This window comes from Malaclemys terrapin, chromosome 9 (assembly GCF_027887155.1).
Source record: "Malaclemys terrapin pileata isolate rMalTer1 chromosome 9, rMalTer1.hap1, whole genome shotgun sequence".
In the NCBI taxonomy this organism is placed as follows: domain Eukaryota; kingdom Metazoa; phylum Chordata; order Testudines; family Emydidae; genus Malaclemys; species Malaclemys terrapin.
This window is the reverse complement of record NC_071513.1, coordinates 99627863-99651605: the sequence shown is the minus strand read 5'-3', so window position 1 is coordinate 99651605 and position 23743 is coordinate 99627863. Positions and strand designations below refer to the sequence as shown.

At 45.6% G+C, this 23743-nt stretch overlaps 1 protein-coding gene across 4 annotated transcripts in view; it reads left to right on the top strand.

Annotated features, from left to right (window-relative positions):
- The window catches only part of DIS3L2 (DIS3 like 3'-5' exoribonuclease 2), a 262106-nt gene that overhangs the window by 186231 nt on the left and 52132 nt on the right, over positions 1-23743 (top strand). For all 4 annotated transcript variants that reach the window (XM_054040303.1, XM_054040301.1, XM_054040300.1 and 1 more), the window contains one exon: positions 18352-18431. In XM_054040303.1, the coding sequence (XP_053896278.1) occupies positions 18352-18431 (80 nt within the window). The remainder of the gene's footprint in view (positions 1-18351; positions 18432-23743) is intronic.

Here is a 23743-nt window from a genome sequence, read left to right as displayed (position 1 = left end):
ACACAATGAATTCACACGACTGGGGCTCTTTTGGTAATGATCACTCATTGGGCTCCTGAACCCCTGAGCTCCGAGTATCGCTGCTTTAGATGAATAGCTGGACAGAGATGGCGTCTTGCTGTGCTTGCGTTAGAGTACGTTCCTTGCTGTATTGCTCTTGTGGGGTGAGGTGGTGGGCTCAGCAAATCCTGACTGGAGATGGGCGTGGGATGATTTTGTCCCTTCCCCCGTGTGCAAAAGATGGAGGTAATCTCTCAGAGAAAGAGATACTTGAATGGTGAATATGGTAAAGCACGCGGGTAGGTGATATTGTGGCGTGTGGTCAGAAGGGAGGTTGGCGCTTTGGCTGGTTATCTTGAAAGAGGCTGGAGGTGGAAAAGCTGGTTATCTCGGTGGAACAGAAACAAACTGATTCTTGAGCGAGCCTGTTAACAATGTAGATAAAACAAAAGCCTCAAAACTGTGTTTGTGTTGAGGTGTGTGTGTGGGGTGAATGGCAGGGTAAAACTCTGATTTTTTTTTTTTAATGGAGAAACAATCCCTGCTCCAGTGTAGTCCTTTGCCCTCCTATCGGATGTCAAGTGTTTTTCTTGTAGAGCTATGTATGGACGTCATCCCAAACTCGTTTGTTGTTTTAGGTTCCGTTTAGCACGTATTTGAGCTGAGACTTGTCAAGGTTTTTGCAGGTATTAATTATAGCTGACGGCATGGCTAATCCATCATTCTGAGAGCATTGTGTCACTGCTTGTTGAGTGATGTAACTTCCAATGCGGTCGGTCTGCCATAGGTGAGAACGGGACAGATCTGTGACAAAGATGGGTTTGCGTCACCTCCCAGTAAATGGAGAGAAAATTAATTGTATAACGACAAAAGGCAGCATTTGGGTAAAGATTAAATGTTTCACTTCTGTGATTTTCTAGCCAGGAATTTCACTTCCGAACTTGGAGTAGGAAAAAAAAAAGTGCTTCTTTGCACGTCTGTAGCTCCTTTCATCTGCTGCTCTTGGAGTGCTCTGCTGATAACAAGCCTCGACACTTCCTTCTGAGATGAGGGAGGCTTTTTCCCTCTGGGTAAAATGCTGAGGCACAAAGAAGCTAATGGCCTGATGTGTCAGAGAGCTGAGCACTTGTAGCTCCCTCACCACCTCTGAAATCCGCCCATAAGGGTCTTGCCCAAGGTCACAGTGAGTCAGGGGCAGAGCTCAGAATAGAAGCCAGGCCCCTAACTAGCCACTGCCGAGGTCACTTCATTGACTGAGCCCGTCTTCAGCCCACCTTGAAACGTGTTTAAAGGCCAAATCCGGATCTTGTGGGATTACGGCCTCTCGTGGAGATGCCACAGGTCACTGGGAGCACGCTTTGCTGAGTAGCCTGTTGCTCTTGTCCTGAAAGCACGGAGCTGTGGCTCTGTCCCTAGCAAGGATTTAGCTAGTTTATCTTACTACACCATCCATAGCCAATGATAAGGGAACACTCGATATCCCGGGAGGTCAAATCAGAGTGCAGATTTCACATGGGTATGTAATTGTTTAAAATAGGCGCGTGAAACATGCCATGTTGGATCAGATAGTTGTTCCACTTAGTACAGTATTTTGCCTCAAGGATTGGCCAATACCTGATGCCTCAGAAGAAAGGGAACTCCTCCCTGAAATGCACCTACTTGTGCAGTGCTGTACTGGGGAGGGATAGCTCAGTGGTTTGAGCGTTGGCCTGCTAAACCCAGGGTTGTGAGTTCAATCCCTGAGGGGGCCATTTAGGGAACTGGGGTAAAAAATTGTCTGGGGATTGGTCCTGCTTTGAGCAAGGAGTTGGACTAGATGACCTCCTGAGGTCCCTTCCAACCCTGATATTCTATGTAGAGGAGACGGGGTCCTTCCTGATCCCCCAGAGACTATCCTTAACCTGAAGCATGAGTTTTTATTACTCCCGGGTTATGAATTTTAGGGGTAATGGAATGATCTACCTCTTCTGAAAATCTAAGCACACTATTAGACTATTAGCAGTGAGTTCTCCAGGTTCAATGTATGCTGTTTGAAGCTGTCTCCTTTTATTTGTTCTGCATTTACTACCAGTTAAGTCAGTTATGGCCCCTTGTTCTTATAGAACAAGACTGTTCGGAATTAGGCAGAGTAGTGAAAAAGTAGTTCTAGCCTGGAGGTGACCAGATGGAGGCATTGTGTAGCCTTTTCCAAAAACGTGCTAGGCACTTCACAGACAGGTGGAAGGAGCCACTCATATGATATGATTCTGCAGCCTTTTAAGTGGGGTAATTCCCTTAAGCGAACTTGGTTTGTTCCCATCACAGTGCTGTGAAATATCAAAGATAAACTCTTGAAAACTATATTATGGTCTTAATGAAACGTAATGGGTAATTTTGTGTTTTAACTGATCACCCGTGTAAGTTAGGCCACGGTGTGGGGGCAGACGACTAGATCACTGCTATCCTCATTTTGCAGATGGGAAAGCTGCAAAGCCGTAACTCGGTCATGGTGACACCAGGACTCTGATGCTAGAACTCAATGGTGAAATCCGGCCTCCACTGAAGTCAATGGGAGCTTTTCCACTGACTTCAGTGGGACCAGAATTTCACCCTAGATCTCCTGATTCCTAATTCTGTGCTTTAATCACAACACCATCCTTCCTTTGACTGAGACATCTGCACTAATCCAGCCAGCATTTAGCTCCTTGTTATCATGTTGTAGTGGAATCTGGCCCACAGTACTGAGAAATGAAATGCTTAAGTGACTAAAATGGGATTTTTAAAATGCAATTTAGTAAATTATTACTCTGTCAGCGATGTATTTAGCAGGTACAGAAGGCAGAATGAAATAAAACAGGGTTTGGCATTAAAGAAAATGAGTCACTTTTTCTGTTGCATCATCTCTAAACTTTTTTCCTTTTTCATGTATGTATGGTTGAAATTAGTTGGAGGTTTTGAATTTTCACTTCAACTCTCTGCTTTTTATTATTTTCAAACACTGCTGAAAGTGACTGTAGACAGTACTGTCTTCACATTGCCGGATGTTTCATTATTTTTGTAAATAAGCCCTTCACTGAGCAATATGTAGCTAATGAAGCTAACTGGTGAGTCTGATTGTTTCTTGAATAGGAGGTGAGTTTGTTGTGGGACAGATTCCTCCAACCAACAATGAGGCGGTTGAACAGAGATCATTATGAGGACCTGGTTTTGGAGTTTTTGTGCCCTAAGGTGACACATTTTTAAGTCCTTGGATAAGCATTCTTCTGTGTTTATTTAAATCAAAATAAACTAAAAATCATATGGTACAATTACACACCTGCTGAGCTGGCACATGGGTGGGGAGGGCGGGGCGGGGGAGGCTTTTTTCTTTGTTTTTTGTTTTAAGGAGACTTATTATCCGTGCATGTCTCTGCCCAATTGATAGGAGCGGGCGATACACAAATGCACAGCGGACTGCAATGCTTCAGGGTACCTAGCTAACTCTTCTTTTCTTTTGCTATTATTCTGTCTGTTCCCAGTTTAAAGCTATTGCAAGTGGTCAGGTTCTCCACATCGTAGAAAAGATTTTGATTAATAGGAAGGTGTTTTCAATGTTCCTTCTATTGAAGCTCTACCATGCCAGTAATGTAGCTGACCAGGTTTAGCAGAAGGGTCTGCTGTGGCTGTGGTGTTTGAGGCTACAAACTTTTGTATGTAGAGGTAGAGAATTGCTAGTAGTTCAGTATGTTCCTTTACAGTAGCGTATTCAGTGCAGTCGTGCTGTCCCCGGAATGATTGTAAGGCACTAGTGTTTCCTGAGGTCATCATCAGTTAGAGGGAGCTTCTGCTACCACAATGTGTCTGTGCTTTGTGAAAGCTGGGTAAAATAAACTAACGGTGACAGTAAACGCTGAGAGAGTGGCCAGGTGTAAATACTGTATATAAATGGGATTTCCATCACTGTCCAGGGTCTCCACTAGAGCCAATGACCTGAAGCAATGGTTTTCAACGTGCCAAGGCTGACAAGATGATGCATAGGCAGTCTTTTTTTATGACAACGAAATCCAGCTCTGATGTTAAGCTCAAAGAGCTGACCCCAAATACCCACATCCTTCACCTTCGTGAGAAACAGCTACTCCTTGGCATGAACTTGTTGATGTCCCTTCCCACTTACGATTTTGAAGCTATTGTCTCATGTAGAATATGAAAGCAAATAAGTGAATTTTTCCTCCTGTAATATGTTCCCCGTGCCCAGAAAGATACAATGGAGCAACACTGTCTAAACGTACCCCCTTTAATAAAACTGCCAACAGAAACCTACATCTTTCGACTGAATCCTTCCATTTGGTGGATTTCTTGGACTGTTGTTGACTAGGACCCCTGGCAGGCAGTCCCGTGTTTATCCAGGCTGTGATTGTTCAGTAGGTCTGTGGCTGTCTTTATGCCAGACACGGAGAATTCGCATTTTGCACAGACCGCCACTAGCTTTCATTCTTCTGCAAAGTGCAGTTTGGGGTAAAGACTTAAGGCAGGCCAAGAACTAGGAGCTATGTACGGGGAGATTCCAAAAACCCATTAATGCTGAACCTACATTGTTTTGTCAGTGTCCCCAAACCTTTGCCTGATTTTCAGACATGCTGAGCACTAGCAGTTCCTGTTGAAGTCAGTGTGCTCCAGCCCCTTATTTTTAAGAGGGTAAAAACCTCCCGCTAGACTGAAGATTGCACGGTACATGCTCAGTGTTGCCTATAGTTTTAGGTGGAATGTTCTGTGCTGTATTCATTGATGCTGGGATTTATGGACATGGACATTCGTTGATTGTAAGAACATAAGAACTTATCAAGTGGTTTCTTACCTTTTCCCCATCACCAATAGGAACCAGGGCAGGTTTGTTACCTACAATGTACACTTCTACCTCGATATAACGCTGTCCTTGGGAGTCAAAAAATCTTACCGTGTTATAGGTGAAACCGCGTTGTATCGAACTTGCTTTGATCTGCCGGAGAGCGCAGCCCCGCCCCCCCGGAGCGCTGCTTTACTGCGTTCTATCTGAATTTGTGTTATTTCAGGTCGCGTTATATCGGGGTAGAGGTGTATTTGCGAGTGCGTCGTCACTAAATCTTTGTAACTGCAGGGACCCATATAGAGATGAGCTGTGTGCTCCCTGAGATTATCTCAGTGAGTTTCACCCAAGCAAGGAGCAGCAGCAGGTAGATGTGGAGTGTGGGTAGGAAGGTTGCCTTAGGGTCTGCACCTGATTAGTCACTCTCTAGAGTTTTATACATTTAAAAACAGAGCCTGCAGAGACTTTGCAAGGAGCTCTGCTACGTGCCCCGCAGTACACTGGGGTACAGTTCAGTGGACTAAAGAGCTTCACCTGATTGCATACAAGTCGTCATGCAGAATGACTCACATGATTATCTTTAATCTCATCATCAGGTGTTTCTTTTCATTATAGTCAACAAGATAACCTGCTGGTTATTGCTCTTACTGTAATTGGGTTTTACTTTAAAGAGCTGAAGTGTCACTTGCTAGGAAGAAATCCTGGGGTGTGAGATGCCCCCTAGTGCAGACGTGGTAGCATAGCTCTGCTCTACCATAGCCTGCTCTCAGTCCCTCTGCTCCATAGGTTAATCGCTCCCGTTGCGTGGGTAGATGGCTGTGAAATAACTGAAACTGGTGAATCCTAGCAGGGGCCTTCGTTCTTCTGTTTTAAATGGGAAAATCCGCTCGGGCTCAGTTGATGGAAAGCAGCATGAGGGTTGATTAAAAAAAGAAAAAGCCCTTTAGAAAAGCAATTTGCTTCTCCTTTCTGCGAGCCGGGCTTCCAAACGAACTCAGTAAATGCTACAGTACAGTCACCAGGACTGGAAAAAAATCTCCAGTGAAGTAACACGGTGGCTGTGGTAAACATGAACCGAGGCCTTTGGAAGTAGCTAATGGCATCTCCCCAAAGAGTCTCCTTTCTCCCACCGCGGGCTGTGCCAGCAGTGAGCGCTTCCAGCCCTGGCTTCTAGTGGAGGAAAGCATCATTTGGCTCCTTTTGGATTTCATTACTCTTCCTCCACTGCCTCCCTCCCTCCTCGCAGCAAAAGCCTTTCCAGTTGTAAAGAAGTGAATTAACTCCCAGGCCTTTTGAAGCTCTTCGTGTCAGTGATAGATGAGGCAGCTTTCTATAACTTCAAAGAAGCAAATTCTGCTAGTGAATGCAGGCCAGAGGAGTTGAAAAGTCCAAGTGGAATAGGGAGGCACGTGGTGTGACCCAGCTGTCAAATGGGGCACCCTGGAGACTACCCCTGCTGGTGCCATGGAAAGGCGGGAACAATGCCACTCTCAGTAAATTGAGTATCCTGAATGCCCATTTTTTGTCCTATTTTCAATGGACTTGGGCACATCACTTAACATACAGCAGCCATTTGTGCTGGATTCACAGAGCCTGAAAGGCTTTGAGAGGGTGCTCTCTGCCCTGCATAATGGAGATTTAGCACATTGGCATTTGGGAGATCTCGTTTCAGGCGTCCATAGCTAATCATATTAAAGGTGACCTCTTGGGCAGCACTTTCCATTGTTGCCATATGTTTTGTCCAGTGCTTGAGTGATGTTGTGCATTGGAATGTGTTCATGCAGCAACTAATTTAATCACCAGATTTAACCCCCTCCCCTTTTCTACACTTTCAGAATTTATTAGCTCCCTTCTAACTCTCCGGGCATTGTTTCTGGCTCCTTCCTAAGGAGCTCGGGAGATATTGGTTGTATTTACTCTGAAGGGTGTCTTTCAAAAATCAGAAGAGCAAATTAAGGCTGCATTGGTAGGATCATGTTGGTTCTGTTCTCTTGTGAGTGTTGTCTTGAGTGTCTTTCCATGGAGAAATTAGGGATTGGGCTTGAAGGTTTTAAAAAACCGAAACATGACTGAGAAGCTGAACGTCTCCTGTAATTTAAGTTTTTAAAATAAATAACTAATTTTGAGAGCTTTGAGGATCTCTGTAAAGTGTTGTGTTGGCTTCTGCTCTTTAAAACTTGGCCCTTAATAGGGACAACTCCAAATCAAGGACTGACCAGAGAGGAAAAACTATTCAGTTCCCCCAAATCCATAAAATTGGCTAGTTGGAAGGCTTGAATAAGGCAAGTTTTTTGTGAAAAAGAGAAGACTGCTGCAGCTGTCTTGGTCTACAAAAGTCAGACATCTATAGGGAAAGATACTTTTTGGAATCTACAGTGAGGATTATTTCAAAAGACACGTCCAACTAATGTTTTCATCACTGCCCCCAATGGACTTCACAGCATGGGGATGTATATTAAAACCAGGAATTTGAAATTTCAATTGTCCTGTGACCTTCTTTGGGAGTGGGTTGGGGGTAAGAGCTGGAAGGGAATGATCAGATTTTATGATGCTACATGATCAGGTTGCAAGTATACTATGCTCCCAAAGGGAGGAAATCTTGTAATTTTCTTACACTTGCCGAAGCAGGCTATTTAGTAAATACCTCATGCTTTGGTTCAGTTTTTAGATTCCCGTTCTCGTCCTACAATGTGCTTGTACCCACAAGTCTAAACAGCAGAATAAATCCCTGATGTCTTTGGAACTGAAAACTTGGTTTGTACACATCTGAGCTTCCTGATCCTGTGTGTGTTTGTGTTGTGGTTTAGATCTGGTAGGGAGAAGGAATAATGACAAAAGTTCATAGATTTGTGACTGGTTTTAAAAATACGGTTTTACATTTTATGTACCTGCAAAAACACAATACTTCTTGCAAACCATAACCACAGCTACTGAGCATAAAACAGGTCAAGCCCCTTATGTATGTTAAATAACAAAGTCAAATAAAGAGTTATAAACAGTCTGCTGTGCATGAATGCTGGAAGAACCTCACGGATCATACCCAACCCACTGCAGTCCCATGATTGACAGTGACTCTGCAGGTTCAGACATCGTTTTGGCCGTATAAAAATACCACCTTACTTTTTTTTTTTTTTTTTTGCACCTTTTCATACTGAAGGATCCCAGAGCCCCTTTCAAATAAGTACATACAGACATTGTTTCATTGCTGAAATGCAGCCCCTGGTCGAATGGAACACTGGAGCCAGTCTGGCTTCTAGCGTACTGTTAGATCAGTGTGGGAAGGGGAAATTGGACTTAGGACATTGGACCACACCCGGCAATCTAGTGAAAAGTGTTATGTCATCTGTGATCACACAGAGAAGACAGGTCTTCACAGTTCATAACAACCCCTTACAATAAAGTGCATGGTATTCAAAATATCGATCTGGAAGGGATGAAAAGTTGAGTAAGCCATGCTGGAATCTGGACTTTATGGCTCCAGGGACCCTAGAAATTTCACACTGTACTCCCCAGTGTCTGTAAAAGAATGGGATGGAATTTAAACAGAAATCAGTGTGTGTTATAAATAGGGTATTTTTATAAATAGGGAATGTTTCCAGCTCCAGTTTAATGGTCAGCAAAAAACAATTTAGAAAGGCTGTTGTGATTGTGTTTGTTACTTGGCAGAGCTCTTATCATGTCAGCACGGTACTGTCCGTGTTTTCATGTCTTTATCTCTTGGGTGGAAAGTAATGCGCTTTGATCTGTCTTCAGATGTAACTCCACAAATATCCCTAAGGCATGAGACAGTGCCTGGATCCCAGACTAATCTGTGCGCCTGAGATCTGGGAGCTTCATTAACATCTTAGCAGGGGAAAACAGTTAATAGGAACAAACCTAAGAAAATAGGATTTGCCTTATTTGATCAGACCCTAGGTCCATTCCCGCCCTGTATCCTCCCTGCACCAGTGGTTACTAATGGGCACATTAGGGAGAAACAAAAACTGTTCTTAATGCCGGGGTTACATTGGGGGCCTGATTTAAACCCTTTAATGTACAAAACCTGCCTATCTGTTCATTCTCGGCCCATGAAAAATACAAATGTAGATTATAATCGTGTCAAATAACAGGGACAGCAAAGTCCACCCCGCCTTCTTCAGCCACACACGATACACAGAAAAATCTAGCCCTGTCCAGCTCCACCCGTCACCTGCAAAAACCGTAATAGAGGAGCCTTGCACGGGGGTCTTCGGGTGCCTCTCTCCACATAATTTGGCATAGATTAAAAGTCAAATCAATCACTCCTATTATGTTTTATCAGTTAGCGGCAACAGCGGCGTACGAGATGCAGTACAGACCGGCAAGAAGGCTAGTTCCTTTCACTGCCCTGAAGATCAGGGAATGTTTTAAACAAAGGCGAAGGGACAGGATGTCAGAAAAGCAAAAGGATCAAGGAGTGAAGTTTGACGTGCATCTCGTTAGTTCCATGCTTTTTTTTTTAAATGTGGCATTTCCTAGGGATGTTTTGCCTTTATTGTAAAATATTTTAATTTCATTGACCAGTACCCTAGTCCCCGAAGGAGTAAGTGAAAAACACTTCAGTGAGATATTTGTTAGCATAGTGTTACAAGTAACACCCACATTGCCTATAAAATACATTAGCTAAATAAAACACCCTTGCTGCCCCCCTTCCCCAGTGTGTGTGTGCTTTGAGCAGTGCTCTGTGTATGGTCGGTTTCACTGGTTTCCTCTGTATAGTCAGTCCAGTTCCCCCTGTTTGTGTGGGCTTTTCACACAGCAGCCGGAGAGAGGAAAGATACTTCACTGCAATTTGTTAAACTACAAGCGTTGGCAGGAGGACTCGGGGCAGGAGCAGAAGCAATACCAGGAAGTGGTTAAAAATCCTTTTAGACAGTGGATTAGATTTCAAGGGTTGCCCCTTTGTCCACATGTGAATGAATCTCTGGAGCCTGTAACTCCTTGGCTCAGGTCCATAGACACAGCATGTGATGGTGGCACCTGAAATGAACTGAATGATGGAAAACAAATAAAACCCAAGGCTAATTGTGCTATTCGAGCCCTTTCTAGGCAGAAGTGAGTAGGAAGGAACTTTCCCCCACTGAAGGTATCAAGGCTTTGAATACAAGTTTGTGAATGAAAAGGAAATGAACTTTTAAAATAAATCAAAAACTTTCTTCTGTGGTTTATTTGTCCTAAGTCACGTCTCTGCATCATAAATGAAGGGCTTGGCCTGGGGGTTTTTCTGGGATATTTGTGATTGGGACCTGTCATTTTACAAGCAGACACTTCTGAATGCCTTTGTCCTGCGAAAAAGTTAGCTTGTTCTAGGTTCCTTTGATTGTTCAGTTTGATCAATTGCTCATCCTTTCCTGTTCCTGCTTTGTATTTTGGCGGATGGTCCTCAGTGTTGCTAAGCTTTCAGTGGTGGATGGCTTTATTTATGTGTAGGGTTGGGCGTAGGAGAGAGTCATTGCAAATGCCCTCTCATCTGAGGGGCTGGTGGCAGGGACTGGTTCACTGTCCTGCTTCCATCCATGCCTTGCAGGGAGAAGCAGGAAAGCAGGACTGTGAGCACAGAGGCAGAAATAACTGTGTTTCATGTTTCTCTCTGTGAATGTCAACTAGAAATGTAGGAGAATGGGGAGGGCTGAAAACCATGCTTAAAGAGGCAAAAGGGCAAACATGTCAGGTGACCACCCAAGGCCTGCCTAAACTAGTGGGAACAGCAAATCTGTAACTAGACGCTTAGCTTGGTCAGGGGTGCCCCCTTTCCTTAAAGGCAAAAAGAAGGGCCTCGCACATGCCCAGTAAACGCCATTGATCTAGCAACGAGCTTTCCTGGCTAGGGTCCTTCGATCACTCTCTTCTTAGACACGATCTGGCCTTCTCTTAGGGCTTCTAGAGAAAGGCACAACCTGAGCAAAGCAGACTCTCTGTTAGAGATCACTCTCCTGAAGTTTCTAACTGCAGTGAGAGTAGGAAAGCACTCTGGAGAGAGGAGATGCACCACATTCAATGTAAGTTTCTTTAAGTGAAAACACAGCTGTGAGGTTTACAGACTGCGCTTCTATTAGGGATCGTTCAGTCTGACCGGCCAGCATCACTACAGACTTTCCAGCTCTAATGAATTGAGAAATCCATTCTGAACAAGATTGAGTTTGATGGCCCTGTGTGCAGGCAGATGGATGTATTTTTAAAGGACAAGGTGCCAGAAAGCTCCACAATTACGTTACTGGAGCAAGGCTCATTTTTTGTGGTTTGAAAAGTGGAGTGTCAGGACTTCAGGGCTTTTTTTTTCAGGTCAAAACTGAAGCTTGGGCGGGGCATCGAAACCTGCTTGTTCACTAAGTTTGTTCTTAAAAAACTCTCTGGAGCTTGTCTTAGAGTGAGAAGCCTTTGTTCCTAGAGAGAGGTTCAGTACCAGATCTTGGACTTACTTGATAACAGGGTAATACTGAAGTCACCTCTTTCTTGTCGATAAAAGCAAGGCCCAGGGAGGGGCATGCAGCCGTAACGCTGGCAGAATTGAACACGGGCCAAAACATTCAGGAGACTCAGTTCTGTTCTTTTTCATAGAACCTTCAAATCAGTGACGTTTCTGTGCCTTTCGGACCACGTTCTGCTCCTCAGACTCTCGCTCAGGGGAATCCTGAATTCCCACTGATTGCAATGAAGCTGCTTGCAAACTAGACTCCTACTCAGTGGAACTAAGCGTGGCAGAGTCTGCCCCCTAAATTGCTTCAGGACTGGGAAACTTGAAACGTTTGACCTGCTTATTTAAGCTGAATTGATACTACATCTCTGGCGTGGGGCGTGCATCTGAAAAACCTCCCCTCTCTGTCAGATGACAGAAGGTCTCTGGTGAGAGCCAAGGACTGGGAACAAAGAGGAACCAAGCCAAACCATTTCTCAAGGGGTGCAAACATTCGCCCAGTCAAGGCAATATAGGTACTGGCAAAGGTTCAGAAGCCAGAAGGCTGCTCCTTCCTAACACTTAATCCTGATTTGAGCTGTCTGGCTCTGTCACATGCCTGGGCTTGTAATTGCTGCAGGTCTAAACCTTTCGATTAAAAATGGGGACAGCTGCTGGCTGAATTGTCAAAACCACAGCCAGTCTTGGGGTCTTTGGGCCAGGGACAAAGGGAAAGCCCCTGGCGTGGGATAGGACAGCCCAAATTATGCTCTTCCTCCAAGGACCCTTGTGGGCCACTACAGTGGCACAGAACCACCAGACTGCAAGGCCCCCTACACCTTCAGCGGCCCCTCGCCTGCCTTGGCCAGGTGTGGAGCTGGCAAAGGCAGCTTTGAGACTCCCCCAGTGGGTCTAACTGCACTGTGAGCATCCCCTGGAGAGTTTTGTTCCCTCTCTGGTGCAAAGGGGCTTCAGCACAGGAGCGAATTCCCCTGTGTGAGCAAATTGGAATGAGGGCAGGAACCTGCCTGAAAACAGGAGCTGATATCCCCCCATCCCCATGAATTCAGCTTTGTTTCTGCCAGGCTCTGCTAGTGTACTAGAGGGACTGGTCCCGTACGGGATGGTGTGAACAGAACACTTACTGACCGTTAATAAACAGCTCTAGTATTGCAGCGCCCAAATGCCCCAGTCCGGACCCGGGCTGAACTTTGTACCGACGCAGATAGAAGCAGTCCCTGCCCAGAATGCTGGAGGGATGCAGCCAGCGGAGGGTGCTGCCTGTCTGGGTGGGCAGTAGGAAGAACTAGACGTCATTGGTCCAAGAGAGAATGCCCCTGCCCTGCCTGTGACTGGAGGGCAGAGAATTCAGGGGGGCAGGGTGAGAGCTGGGAACATGGAGTTAGAAAATAATAGTAAAACCTAGCGCTTGTATAAGCTTTTCAGCCCTCGATCCCAAAGCACTTTGCAAAGGAGTGTGAGTATCACTTTCCCATTTCACAGGTCAGGCAACAAGTGCAGGGAGGGAAGTGACTTCCTCAAGGCCAATAGCAGAGCCCCAGTACCCAGCTCTCCTTAATCCCAGTCCAGTGCCCTGTCCACTGGGCAGCACTGCCTCTGGTTGAAATGCAGAACTCTATTCTTGTCTCTGCCTGGACTTATCTGCCTCCTGCTCTTTGTTCTAATCCTTTCCTGCCTGGGATGCATGTTGAGGCTTTAATCGTTTGTACGGAGTTTTGAGATCTTCTGATGGAAGGCAGTGCAGGAATCGGAGAACATCCCCTTTCTCGACTGACTCTGTTTTCCCCTCCAGGATGACAGAAATAGAGAGCAGGGGAGTATTTAACAATCCAGGGAGCTGTGGTGTTTTGCGGAGATAGAGTGGGCTAGGTATTCTGAATGAAGACATTTGGGCTAAGGTGGTTCAGAATCAGTGTGTTACGACCTCTGTCGAGAATGGCGTTGATCGGATAGACCTCATCCATCTCTGGCTTCTATGAACCGCCGCTTGACTTTTGTCTGGGGCATTACAATTGTCTCTGCTAATGGCGAGAGAGGCTATTCAGCACTCTATCCACCCAGGAGCCCTACTACTCCCTTTGACAGCTCTTATTCACATACCTCCCTACCCCTCCGACATCTTAGTTATTGATGAAGCTGGTTTGGTAGGTAAGATTCTGTTCTCAGTAATGCCACATTCCAGCTCCCTTTCTCACGGAATTCGCCCACATAGCGTGAAGAGGCTTTCTTTGTGTGGAGAGCGATTGAACTAGACACGGTTCTTTACTAGTCCGTGGATTTCAAGGGTGTGCTAGCTGAAGGGGGCAGTGCAAGCCAAATCGCACAAGAACACAGATGGGTGAGACATTTGCTAATGCCCTCCTCCTTCTTCCCCCAGTGAGCCGGAAGGCGTGTGATAAAACCGAGGATTGAAAATGCGTAATCCAGAAATCACCTGCTCTGAGGGGGTCTTGGTCACCATGACAGGGTCACACTGAACTTGCCGGAAACATTCCCCCCCCCCAGCACAAAGTCAGCAGGCTTTTATTTGGAGATGAGTGGCCTTTCCGTGTTTTGTGTTCCTGTTTGTTCGCCGGTTGCGCTGCAAGTCTCTGGGTGCTGACGAGGAGCGGGATGGGGGGAGCAGATTCAGAGACCTGCGTCTGTTTGAGCGATGCTGTCAAATGGACGAAGAGTGGGGGCGTTGCAACAGCACATTTGGGTTATGTACTGTGGATGTCTAGGTGACATCTCTGCAGTTGTAGAGAAAATCAGATGGGATGAATGATAATGCAGATAAACTGCTCAGGGAAATCTACTATACTAGTTAAATCCTCCCAACCTCCCATGTGACTTTCTTAATTCAGTTAATCAATAGAATTCCTACTATTTAGTTAATGGGTTTTGGGCAGGAGTGAATGGAGAAGATGCTTATATAGGATGAAATAGTAAGGATGGTGTTGTCTGGTGGTCAGGGGTCTTCAGAGGGACTAGGAGAAAGGATGTGTGAGTTTTATTTCCAACTCTACCACTGCCTCTATGTGTCATTGGGCAAGTCACTTAACTTGGTTTACCAGTGCCTCAGTTTGCCAGTCTGAGAAATAGGTATACTGATACTCTAGGTGGATTGTGTGAGCTATTTGGCATGTCTGCTCAATTATATACGTAAGCGGAGGTATAAAAAGTCCAACTCTGCTCTAAACTAAGCCCTCTCCCACGTTGTTGGGTATTTTACTCTGACAGTCTGTGCCGGAGTGAGTCTGTGCGGGCAGACATAGTTCATGCAGCTGGTTCTCTGAGGCGTGCGTTAGGAAGTACCTGTAGATTTGCTGTAGCGGTGAGAAGATCTAAAGAAATACGGGTGGGATTTTCAGAAGCACATACGTAACTGGAAGCACAAGTCCCACTGGAAGTTGATGGGACTGTCTGATACGATCTCCCACTAAAAGTCAGCGGGGTTTGAGCTCCTGCCTCCCGTTATGGATTTGTCTCTTTAGAATGATTTAAATGGAGAAGGGAAACCAGTAATCCAGCGTTAAAGTCCTCATGGGCAGCGTATTACAGTCCACTAAGGCTAGACTCAAAAATTGTGTGTGAGACAGTTTGCGTACCATAGTGCTCAGCTGGTTGTTCTAGCCCTGTTGAATCTCTTAGCTTTTCTCCATTCTTATTTTTGGCTTTCTGCCCACCCCTACTCCCCCACAAACACCAGAACTCAGCCAGAATCCAGTGTGAACCCCCCATGTGCATGCACACAACTCCCCATCAAGGGCTTGGCCAGAGCATTACAGATGCAGAAGCAGACAAGGCCCTTTGTTGTTGGCAGTGGTGACCAACTGGAAAGTGCAAAGAGCAGCCCGGCCCTTATCCTCTCACGCTATGCTCTGACAATGCTCCTTGTTCGGCTACTGCTGCATTCTAGCCTTTAGCAAGTGCTGCTGCAACAGGTCAGCAGAGGAGCCATTCTCTTTCCATGCCCTCTTTAGCATGCATCTACCATCAACTGTTCTGGCTAAGGGGTGAGCTGTGGGTAGCTGGGATCTCTCTCTCTCTGGGCATTTCTTTCAAGTGACCTGCACTTCTCTCAGAGTGGAATCCTGCAGTGCACCCCACTTCCGTCTGGATGACCAGACTACAGCACGCCCCGTTTTCTAACCGTATCACCTCCAGCAGGTCCAGCTGAATGTCGTTCCTGCTACAGAGTCCTCTCGGGGAGCTACAACCAGCTGGTAAATGCAGTGAAGGGGAACAGCTTCTTCGAAAGAATATCCGTTACTTATCCATAGGAACACCAGAAGCAGAGAGAAAAGGGTTAAACTTAACAAAAGCCTAAATGCATATTGTCAAACTTAGCCTGTCCTGGACACTTGACTCAGCACCCCCAAGCACTGGAGTGCACTCCTACAACTGCTGCCTTGGACCGTCTAGGGTTTACTCTCCTATACCTGGTAGCTTAGTTAGCTGCTGGCTTTCCCCGGGAGTGACCAGAAATCTGTGTGTCTGACTGTGTTCTATGAAAACAAGGTGGTTTCTCTTCCCAAACTTTTTTCTTCCTTCCTCGTCGCCATGAGTGGAGCTTATTCCCAGCAGTGCATCTTGCTGGAGGAAAGAAGATTAGTTGTGAAGCACTAGAGAGGCTGATTTGATTTACCAGAATTGTGACAGGGCAAAATGTGAGCACTGAGGGTAGCTTAGTTCTCATGGGTGTCGATCGAAGACTGACATGGACAGACTTCATAACGATGTCAATGGGTGCCCGTCGGATTTGGTTTGTCAAGGCTGATTGAAATCAGACATACAGTTTTGCACCTTCCTTGCTTTATTCCCTCAATATAAACCTGAAATGTGATTTACTGCCTCTTTTCCAGATTCTCCAGGGCTTGTGTGGAGCTGTGGCCAGGGATAGCTGGTATTAGTTTGGCTTGGGATATGGATTCCCCAAGTGATTCCCCCAGGGCCTAAATGTTTTACAAAGGCCGGAAAGCTTTGGTTAAACTGGCACAATTGAAAATAAACCCCATTTCTCTTCTGGCAGCTCCCAACTCCTTACTCGGTCCACTACGCTCTAGTTGTTCCACAGGTGGGTCTTAGAAATTTGCTGCTAGAAGTAAGATAACTGTGTCCCTAGAAAAGTAGCTACTCACAGGAAATAGGAGTATATGGAACATGGCATTTCGTCCATCAGTGGCTATTAGCCAGGATGGGCAGGGATGGTGTCCCTAGCCTCTGTTTGCCAGAACCTGGGAATGAGCAACAAGGGATGGATCACTTGATGATGACCTGTTCTGTTCATTCCCTCTGGCATTGGCCACTGTTGGTAGACAGGATACTGGGCTAGATGGACCTTTGGTCTGCCCCAGTAGGGCCATTCTTATGGCACTTATTACATGGATTGATGCAAAATAAGGATGTGTTTATTTACCGGTAAGTCCAAGGAGTATGCATGGCATAACGACGTGCACCGTAAATAACTAAGGGGGAGTGTATTTCAGTCACCTGGCATGGAACTGCAAGACATGCAGCAGTTCCGGTGGATTAGATCTCAGCCTTGTACTTAAGTCTCTATTCAGGCTCAGTGATGACTGAGTTTTCAGCAGCTTCAGTTTTATTTGTGCAAGAGCACACTGTGTTACTTTGTATTCGTTATCCTGTCGAGAAGGAAAAATCTGTACAACTGCTAATGATCCAGAACATCGGTTGTGCTAACAGTCTACTGGTAAAAAATGTTTTAATACAGTGTTTTCTCCCTAATAGGCAGTTAATTTCTGTTAGCAATTTCCTTGGCGTTCATAAGCCAGAGGAATTTGTAAATAAATGCAGTGGTTTAGCGGTGGGCTCTTCATCTCCCTGCATTTAAAAAGAGCAGACCCACCATAAGAAACTCACTTCAAATGTTATGGGTTAAGCCTCTATAAAAGAGATGGGCTCCCCAATTCATTTCAAGTGTCCTTCAGCATCCAGGTGTTCATGAGACCCTTTCTTTGATATTACTCCATTCAGCTTAGATCAAAACTAAAGCAGTCCTACCTGGGATTAGATTTCTAAACATAGTTAGGCACCCAACGCCTATTGGTTTCAATGGGAGTTTGGTGCCCAAATATCTTTAAAAATCTGGGCCCTGGTACATAAATACCATCACTACTTTCTCCAAAGCACACTGCCTATTCTGTCCAAAGTGCACAATACACGTTGGGGTCTCCAAACTTTGCCAGGCTGGGGAAACACGTGATTTGCCAGGAGCATGAGGGCTGCACCTAACTGTTGTAAATAGAGCCAAATGCTGCCACCCACCTCTTGGGTACAGCATGTGATGATTCCTCTTGATCAGAGCCGTCTCCACTTCAATCAAGAGGGACCCCCAGACTGCCAAAGCCACACCTCCATATTTGAAAGGTCAGCCCCGTTCTGTTTTCTGGTAGCTTAGGGTATAGAGACATTCTCACTAACCAGTTCTCCTGCAGAACTCCTTTTGTTCCGACTGCTATCGAAACAGGATTCGGTTTTTCCCCCTTAAATAAAACTGGACTAAGTTACATATGAAATATGAAAACTCTTACCGAATACCGTCTTGGAGTGGCAATGGAAGCAGCGTTCCAGGTCACATCCTAGCCTCCTGCTGGACACTGGTCCAAACTACAAACCTTCCTAACAGCTCTTTAATAACTCTGCCCAGAAGGAAAAATCTGTCACCTTTCCCTCTGTGGTTTCTCCTCTGTTCTAATGCACTGGAGGAATGAGATGAAGCCGGGAAGGCTTTCAGAGAAAGAGGCTCGTGGGAACTACAGCTGCTGATGGAGAACACTCATTTCTTTAGTGTCTGAGGAGAACCGCAATAGCTTTGGTGAAGGGATGTGTGTGTGGGTGGGTTTGGAGGGGTGAACCGTTATGACCCATACATTTCAGAGGAACCACAAACACTTTATAGTAACAAAGGGTGGAAAAAGAGAGAGCTTTTCTGCAATGCATGTGACTTTTCGCTGAGGTTTGGAACCCCATGTTATATTCCAGGCCACAGTGTTTGCGTGTCAGTCTTGGTGAGTTTGCTTTCTCCCACAAGCCTTTCATGAAGTTGCTGTAGTGAGTGAGAACTCAGCCTAAATGTGCTTTTCTTTTCTTTTCTTTTTTTCCCCCTTTGCAGCTGAAGCTCTCGTTTACATTGGACAAGGAAAGCGGGATGCCTCAAGGCTGTTATATCTATCAGTATCGGGACAGCAACAAGTAAGTCCCGCAGATGATTGCACACAGGGCAGATAGGAAGGGGCACCTAACGGAAAATGTCACTGTTGATGTGCCCCACATTTCCTTTCATTGGCAGAAGGATCAGAACTGCTACTTAAATGTAGATTACAGTAGCTTTCAGCCTAGCCCTAAGACGGAGAGTGACTTGCAGAGGCCTCATGCACAAATGTGTCGGGCAAAAGTGAGGCCAGATCTTCCAAAGTGCACAGCACCCACATTCTCAAATCTTTAGTTATCAACATGGCAGCTGTTAGCTGCTGGGCGCTCTAGAAAATCTGCCCTGCGCTCTCCGGTGAAGGAATATTTGCTCTGAAGTTCTGGGGTACTTTGTTGGGGTGATTTTGATGGCATGGAGGTAACGCCTCATCTCCTTCCCACCACCTGTTCTCTCTCTGCTCAAGCGCACATGCAGATTCACTTCGTGGCTTGCCATTTGTGCTTCCTGACATTCAAGTGTAACCATGCACCCTGTTTTTACAAGGCACCTCATGATATCCAAACTGGAGCAGAATCTCCTCAATTTCTAGGTATTCCTGCATCTTTTTACTAGCTGCTGTAGTGAGTTGGCACCTGAGACGTTTTGATTTCAAATCCCATTCTGATTATTGAATTGACAGCAGCAATCCAGGTTAGGATGTTTCTGTTGTCGTGCTGGGTACGTTGTCATGAATACCAGGGTATCAGAAATTCACAGTTTCTCACCCCCACCCAGGAGTTGTATTTTTCTCCAAACTTAGAAGCTTAACTTAGAAGAAGGGAGTATAGAAGATTGTTAAAGGGCAATCCATTCAGGAGTTTAGCCGCTTTTGGACTGCCTTAAAAGGATCTGGAGAACAATTGCTGAAGTATCATTTAAAACAAAATCAATCTCTTTTTAGGTGGAGAACCCTTTTATATATGTCTGTGTGTATTTATTTAAAGAGGGGACATTTTTTTGAAAGAGGAACAAAGTGTCACCCCCACCCACCTTCCATCTCTGTAGCAGCAGTTTACAAGGCCTGTGCACAAAGCTATCCACTAAACAGCTCAGCCCAGGAAGTATCAGTACAAAGAGTCAGTAACAACAGCTCCACTAGAAAAATAGGGAAACGTGCTGGTTAAACGCAATGGGATCAAATCCACAGGGAAAGAATGTTTGTTTTACAAGCTTCTAGGAGGGGATTGCACACAATGGGCAATGGGGAAAACATGAAACCCTTAGACCTGTTGGCTGGCTTGGTTTTTTTTTAAGGATGTTTATAGATCCAGCACTTCTAATTGTGTAGCATATATCTTGAAAATCAGCAGCCCTATTTTCTGCCTCCTCTCCACATACTTTTGTGCGCACTTGTGCCATTGTTTTAAGAAACTTCTGGGGCCGTGGGGCTCTTTTCTTTAAAATCTTAGGCCAATAGCATTCCAGTTTGAAAAGCTTCTTTCTTTTAGCCACTTTGCCCGTCGGAGTAAAAACGGAATCAGATGCATTGAACGGTCGAGCGAGAAACAAAGTAACTAAAATATGTTGAGCACTATTGATTCATAGATATATGGCTATGACCTGTATTTCTGGCAGGTTTAGCATCTGAGACACCCAGGCTGCTACCAGCTGTGACCACATAAAACATGATAGCCAGGACTGGTTGTATAGCAGCTGATGCGAGATCTATAGCCAGACCTAGTGTAATTGTTTCAAATGGCCCCAGATAAAATATTTCTTCCAGTTCTATCCCAGGTGGTACTAGTTCTGTACTGTGTAAGTCATTTAACCAGTCACAGTGGGCGAGGGTCAAGATTTCCATTTCTTAAGGAGAGCCATAACATCTGAGTTATCAGGGATCATTTTGTATTATAAGGGGATGTTTATCCCTGTGGGCCCAGTACATGCAGACCAGGAGGATGGAGAATACTTGCAAAATATATTGGAACATGGAGAAAAAGTAGGTTTTTCAAGTTTAGTAATAAGTCTCTCTGCATGTGAGACAGCTGCCCTTTCCTTGCCAGTAAGATACTCCTTTATCAGTTCTAAGGAGAGCTACTTTCGTGCTGTCCAGTAGTGATGGTGGCAGAGTATGGTAACTTCATGTGCTCTGTGCCTTGGTTAACAACAAGAGGTTTTGCATTGGATTAACTGACAGTAAAACGGACAAGCATTTGTATTGATCTCATTTTCTCCTCCCTTGCCAGCCCGGTCAGTCATGCTGGGAGGAAAAAACCCTGGTTCTCAAAGCTTACCCCTTTCCTTGGACTATTACCTACAGTTTTAACATGACGGTCACAATCTTCCCTTTGTGGTTTCAAGTGCAGACTTTTACGCCTGGTCTACACACAGCTGATAAGGAGCAAGCTATACTAGGAGCCACACTTGTACACTGGTATAACTGCGTCCCCACCAGGAAGCCTGGGTTACTTTAACTGCACTGGCATAGTAAAAATGTTGCATTTTTTGTGTAGACCGTGTCTGGGTGTTTGTGGACTATGAGAGAAATGTTGACAATGTTCTGTGACTATGTGAGGGTGTCAGATAGAAGTTGGAAGTGCGTCTCCTGTAGCGGGGCGTCACCTAGAGCAGTGGTTCTCAAACTGTGGGGGTCAGGACCCCATTTTTTAACGAGGTCACCAGGGCTGGTGTTAGACTTGCTTAGGCCTGGGACTGAAGCCAAAGCCCAAAGGCTTCAGCCCTTGGTGGTGGGGCTCAGGTTTCGGCTTCAGCCCCACCATCCGGGGCTGAAGCCCTCAGGCTTTGGCTTCCCACCTCCCGGGGCGGCGGGGCTCAGGCTTGGGCTCAAGTTTCAGAGTCCCTTCTTGGGGTCATGTAGTAATTTTTGTTGTCAGAAGGGGGTCACAGTGCAATGATGTTGGAGAACTGCTGACCTAGAGCATCTAGCTTCAGCGTGTAGGGGATGAGCCTGTAACAAGCAATGATAACAAAGAGTTGCAACAGGGCGGCATAAATCTGATTGCTGTGTAGTTGCTTAGAGATGGGAAGTGGAAATGGTCCCTCCATATAAGAGAGCCTTCAACGCTTTAAAGTGGTGTTCTCTCTGTATCCACAGTTTTTTGTTTCTTGAGTTCTCTGTGAACGTTCTCAATCATTCAGGCAGGGACCCGTGATGCTTCTTGGAGTCCCTCCTGGAGCTGGCTAACCCTGCTCTGACCAGAGGGGAGCAGCAGAGAGCAATGTATAGAGGCCTTGCATTTGCTGACCAAAGGAGTCATATTTTTGAAATCTCTAGCCTTAAAATGTCATTATCAAAGTAATTACATTTCTAAATTACCTAGACTTAGAAGTGCAAGTACCATGCAGGCTCTCACCAAGGGTGATGTACTGGAATTTGTTGCCTTTAAGATAACATTATGTTAAATTTTCATTAACTCCTCACTGCAGCTGCTACTCCGCTTTCAGCACTGTGGCTATGGGTCAGTTGCTGTGTATTGTATATAAATCACCTATTCACTGGGGACAGTTACAATTATTGCATATTTATGGGCAAAAAGCTGGAACCCAGAACAGGTAGCTTATATTTTCACACTGCCTTTCATATCAAGGAATCCCAAAGGGCTTTAGAGACTGTCACACAAAGCGGCGCCCCTGAGACGGGATGGTGGAAACCAGCGGGGGCGTAGCACCCAGCACAGCAGTTGAAGGCAAGGCCCCAAGGATATGAGAATACCGAGGGATATTAAATAGGCATGAAGAACAGACAGGTTCTACCCCTAGCTACGCACCCCCAATACAGTGCACAGGAGTTTACTGTGCTTCCTGGAGATGATGGCTCCAGGGAACCCTGGGTTTCAAACACGAGACTTCATCCGTGAAGGTTCCCATCTGGCTGCTGCTTCGCAATTTAAACTGTAATTGTTTCAATATTGTGTTAGCTCCTTTGTGTAAAATAAAAGTCCTTAAGCATAGCCCTGGGTTAAAGTAATGTTGTGGGTGCCCTGGTGTACTGCCAAATTAACGTGCCAGCTTTTCACCTTGGAAAACCTGAATGTAAATACTTTGGGCCAAGAAAGAAGAGACATCTGGCCATCTCAGGCAGCTCCTGCTGGACTGGGGGGCCTTTGCCCCACTCTCCAAGCCATTATTATTATTTTTTTGTATTCTAATAGTATCTAAATGTCCCAATTAAGGTGAGGCCCCACTGTGCTAGGCAATGTCTAAATACGGACTTAGAGGTAGTCCCTGCCCATAAGAATTTTACAATCTAAAATACAAGACAGATCCAGATAGACAACAAATAAGCAATTGTCAAAAGTAACAGTACCACTTCTCCCCACTTCCCACGCTCCCAAAACAACCTCTCCCCCCACCATCCCCTCTGTCCAGCTGTCAGTCAAACTCCTTCTCAGGGCTTGTTCACCGAGTGCCTTCCATCCATCCTCTCAGGCCCCAGAGAAAACCAGGCAGCCTCACTCAGGTGGAAGCAGTTTTCTTTTCTTTTCTTTTTTTAAACCATGTTGTTTAATTCACCCTAATGGGCATCAATAGTTTTTATTCAAAAGGGGAGCCGACCTGCCTCTGCCATGGTACTGACCCAGTTAACAAATGGGAGTGCTGGGCTCTCCTGAAATGAGGAGAGGGTTGAAATTGTGACAGGGTGAACAACATGCTCTGTGTATGTGCGCACGGGCGCCTGGTCAAGGGGAGTGTGGCCTGATTCATCTTTGTTCTTCTGACCATGAAAACCCGGCGATTGCCACTTATAAATTGTACATTTTCTGTTGTAGCCCCTTCCTCCAATGCCAGATGATGTGTTTCCATTAGCGCTGCACTGCACGTCTCCCAGAATTGGGGGCTTCTCCCCAGACTCCGTGCTATAAAGAACCCCCTCCCTTTAGGTTTGTGGGGCAGGCACAAATGAAGGCAGTACATTTTTCTGGTCCCACAAATACTGTCCGTTGGGGGTTAGCTAGCTTCTGTTGTCCTGTGGGTTTGGGGGGGGTGATTGCGAGAGAGAGAAATGGTATCTGAAATGCAGTGATTGGACACAATGCTGTGGTTCCTATACAGAATGTCAGGTTAGACCTAATTCTTTACAGCGTGTCAGAACTAACAATGCACAGAGAGGTTTGGTGAATTTTGATACCAGTTTTAGGAGTGCCGTCGAAAGGAAAAGTGTGCTGCTAGAAACCTTGCAGACAGCGTAATCTTTAACGGCCTCTCCAACACAAAACCAAAGCTCTTCCTTGCTCTGCACAAAGTCGTTGTCAGCTCTCTCAAGGCACAACAGCAGTCGTGTCCAGGGAAGTGCTAAGAGTGCTAGACCATGACTGCAGCCAGTGGTGGGGTTGTAGGCGAGGGAGGTGGAGTA